Source organism: Echinops telfairi, unplaced genomic scaffold (genome assembly GCF_000313985.2).
Source record: "Echinops telfairi isolate 266 unplaced genomic scaffold, ASM31398v2 ScPeMD7_7458;HRSCAF=8496, whole genome shotgun sequence".
Taxonomy (NCBI): Eukaryota; Metazoa; Chordata; class Mammalia; order Afrosoricida; family Tenrecidae; genus Echinops; species Echinops telfairi.
Genome location: NW_022111358.1, coordinates 13,737,248 through 13,741,052, shown reverse-complemented (window position 1 = coordinate 13,741,052; position 3,805 = coordinate 13,737,248). Strand labels below are relative to the sequence as shown.

The window sequence follows — 3,805 nt, the reverse complement described above, 5'->3', positions numbered from 1 at the left end:
CTTGTCCTGCAGCATCTCCTGCGGACACAGCACGCACCGAGTCACTTCCTCAGCCCGCACCCGCCAGCAGCTGGAGCCCTGGGCTTCGTGCTGGGACTGGAGCCCGAACACGTGGACCCTAAGCTGGGGGCAGGAGGGGGGGGGTGCGACCGGGAGGGCAAGACCCTCGCCTCCCGCCTCCCTCCCGGCTCTCTGTCCGCCTGCCCCTGGGGTGGGGTGTGAGGAGTGGGTCGGGAAAGGGAAGGACCGCCCTCTCTGCGTGGGCCCTGCTGCGCCCCAGCCCCTCCCTTATGCTGCTCTCCAGTGGGTCGGAGGCCTGGGGCTTCTCTGCCGCTCCCTAAAACCTGGGATCCGAACCGAGGCCGGCAGGAGAGGAGAGCAGGCCAGGAGCCAGGGTCCCAGGTTCTGGTGGCAGGGTTGCACACCTGCAGGGAGGATGCAGGCCCTCTGCCTGAACTCGCCCCCTCTGATCAAGACACCCACCCCCTCTGATAGCCACACCAGGACAAAAAACTTTCCCTCCGGCACGCTTCCTCGCCGGAAAGCACCCTTCCCACATGGGTGCTCACATCCCCACACCCAGGCTCTGGACACTCACAGAAGCCTCCGAGTCACCAAGTCACCCGGGCAGCCCGGCAGCCCGAGAGACACTCAACTCAGGCCCAGGGCCTCCGGAGCCTCTCCCTCACACTCCTACCTGCAGGCTCACCCACTCACACATCGATTCCCTCCAAAGGACTCCAATTTGGGCCAAAGGGCTGAATCCATGCATTCCCAAGAGAGGAAGGACCAGGCGGTTGGGTGAGTCCAATTCACAGGCCTGGTCACAGCTATTCTTTCCCAGGTGTTGGGGTCCATTCCCCACCCCCAACCTGCCCTGGTACCTCATTCCTGCCCACTGTTGTCCCTGTGGTACAGGCTGAAATCCCAGCCCCCAAGGACATGCCTGCCTTACCTCTGTCAGGGGTGCAAACCTGCGCATTTCGCACTTCTGTCCACCCACTGTTCTTTTGGCTCTGGAGCTTGAAGGGTGGGTGGGTGTGTATGTGACTGCCCCCACCTTCTCATACCTTCTTTCTTTCTGGCCTGGATCTCTACAGACCCCAGGGCCCAGGCCCCTCTCCCCAAAGGGGCCTCGACTTCAGCTCCCAGGGCCTCCCTAAGTAAACAAGCCAAGTGCAACTGAAGAGATAAAAAGGGGCCAGGGCCAGCCGGGGCTGGGAAAAGCCTATAAAGATAAGACTGACAGCCTTGGTCATCGTCCTAGGGCCGCCAGGGAGCAGGGCTCACAGGGCACGGCTAGCGCCAGCCTCAGACTTCCGCACGGGCTCCCAGACAGAGCCTTGGAATCCCAGGCAGGGGGACCCTGCGCACCTAGGGAAGCTGTATGCTTGGCCCCTTGGCGCTAGGTCTTGCAGAGAGACACAGCCTAGTCGGCCCCACTGAACCTGGGCCCCTATCGGGATGGATGTCTGGGCCCTAAAGGGGGCTAGATCACTAGATCCTCTGTCACACCTGGGGTCGTGCGCGCAGTGGCACCGCCTCCTACCACGAGCAGCCAGCCCTGTCCCGCGGCCCTTCCTCTCGGACCCCAGGCCAACGGGTGCTCTCCCACTCTTTCTCCGGCTCGCCTCTCCTTTTACTGGGCCACACGCGCGTCGCGACAGATGCCACAGCTCCCGCCAATTTCCCTTTCTCCGCGATGCGCTGGCCCGCGGCGCCTCTCTCCCGCACCGCACGCCACCCACTACCCGGAGTCGGAGCGCGTCGATGCCTGCACTGGCGCGGGGCGTGGGTCCTTCGCGCCGACCCTCCGCGCGCCTGCGGCCACTAGCCACCGGCCGGCTCCCTCGGCGAGCGCTCAGCTCGCTTACTTTCGGCTGCCCGGTTTTCCAAAGAGGAGCGTTTTTCTCCCCACCCATAGATTGCTACTCCTATTTCTCGTGCTCTAAGGAAATTGTTCATGGTGTGTAGTCTTTAACATTTTAATTGTCGCTGGTATCAGAGTCTTACTCTGGTCAGTTCCATAGCACATTTTTTATCTGTGTTAACACTGAATGTTGAAAGCACCGGTCTGTTTTGTTGCGTTCTTTTTCTTTTTGTTACATGTGGTGGTGCTGTCCCGTCACTGCCCCATCATGCCTGACCTCCTGGGTCATTTGTAATACTCTTACCAATATCTGGGTAATTATTCTTTCTAGTGTTCCAATAGGCCGTGTCCGTTTATCCTTATTTTTAGGTTTATTCTATATCCCTAAAATGTTTCTGCTGGTGGCTCTTTTTTCTACTTTGCCATTAGGCTCCACTGTTCCAATAATTGTTCTTTATCACACTTTGTACTGTTGCTCTACGGTTCACGTTCATTTTTCACATCTTAACAATATTTCTCGTTCCCCCCCTAATTTGTTTTGCTATGATTGTTCATAGCACGCCAGGAATTCTTCATCACATCGTTACAATAGCTTGTTGCTTGTCATTATTGTAATATCCCTGATCTTAATTTGCTGGTTCTTTTTCATCACATCATTGCTTATTGTTCCTTTGCCATAATTTGTAATAGTACCATAGCGCTTAATACTTACATTCTTTTTCATCATGTTGGTACATACGTCTTCTTACTCTACCATTATTTATAATGTTGCAACTATTCATACCTTGGTCATAAATTGTCATATTACTTCGGCAATTCTTGTTACTGTGTCTTTATATTGCTATTGCTCTTAAAACGTTGGGTAAGTAATACCTGTTTTAATCGTTTGGAATGTATTAATAACACATGGGATGGTCTTTTATCGACACTACTACTATTTGTGTTACGCTTAGTTGCCTTTTTTATTGCCACTTTCTCCCTGGAGTTTTATCATTTGTTATCCCATTATTGATTTGAATATAATTAATATTCTTATTGCATTGTTCCTGTATTGGGAGTTACTTGGTCTTTATCCATTTAAAATTGTGACCACTGCTTTCCCTGGATTCTGAAAGTTACTATGATTATGTAAAAATCTGAAGGCTGCGTTCCTTATGCTTAGCCTTGTCTGGTCGCTTAGTCTCGTTTCTTTGATAACCGTTCGTATTCGGATAAGTCTTGATTATCGCTTATTAAATATAAGGTTCCTTGCTTCCATTTGAGGTAGTCTGTTGCACCCCAGGTTCTGAAACCCTTGTTCTGATCATCCATGCTTCTGCATCGATACCCGCCATGGGACCTGGGTCCTTCCTCGTCCTTGGCTTTTCTTATTCTGCAAACACCTTCTCCAAGACCGCCATCCCCTTTCACGGCTGAACCTCGTTTCAGGGTGCAGTGGGTTGCTTTACATTAGGCGATTGGGTCCCTGGACCCATTTGTCCCGTTACTCCAAGGAGAGGAGGGCCGCCGCCTCGGCCTGAGAGGAGGCACATCGTCACCCTCCAGCCGCCTTGGCGGCCCCTGAGGGCCTCACTGGGGTCCTGTTTCTCCCTCGATTTCCACCTCATGCTCCCCGACCTGACCCTGCGGCCTGGACTCCGGATGGCCCCAGTCCCACGCGCCCCACTCGCCCTACCCGCGCCGGACCCCAAACTCACCCCAATTGCGCTGCCACATGCGGAGGCGCCTGCGGCCCGGGGTCCACTGTCGCCGAGGAGCGCGGGACAGCGGGACACCGCCTCGGGCCGCTGGGTCAGGGTCCCGCGGGCCGCCGCGCCCTCAGGGCCCGACTTGTCCCGGCTCTGGAGCGGACCCTTGATCTCCGAGCCTGCACTTTGGGGCCTCAGCTCCCTCCCCATCCCTCCCTCCCTGCGGGGCCGCCACCCCCACCCCCCC

At 55.5% G+C, this 3,805-nt stretch overlaps 1 protein-coding gene across 1 annotated transcript in view; it reads right to left on the bottom strand.

Annotated features, from left to right (window-relative positions):
- TBX4 (T-box transcription factor 4) overlaps positions 1-3,768 on the bottom strand; it is a 33,402-nt gene extending 29,634 nt beyond the window's left edge. Inside the window, exons 1-2 of the mRNA XM_045299292.1 lie at positions 3,568-3,768; positions 38-123 (exon numbers count right to left, since the gene is read on the bottom strand). Coding sequence (XP_045155227.1) covers positions 38-123; positions 3,568-3,768 — 287 coding nt within the window. The remainder of the gene's footprint in view (positions 1-37; positions 124-3,567) is intronic.
- Positions 3,769-3,805: the final 37 nt, after the last annotated feature.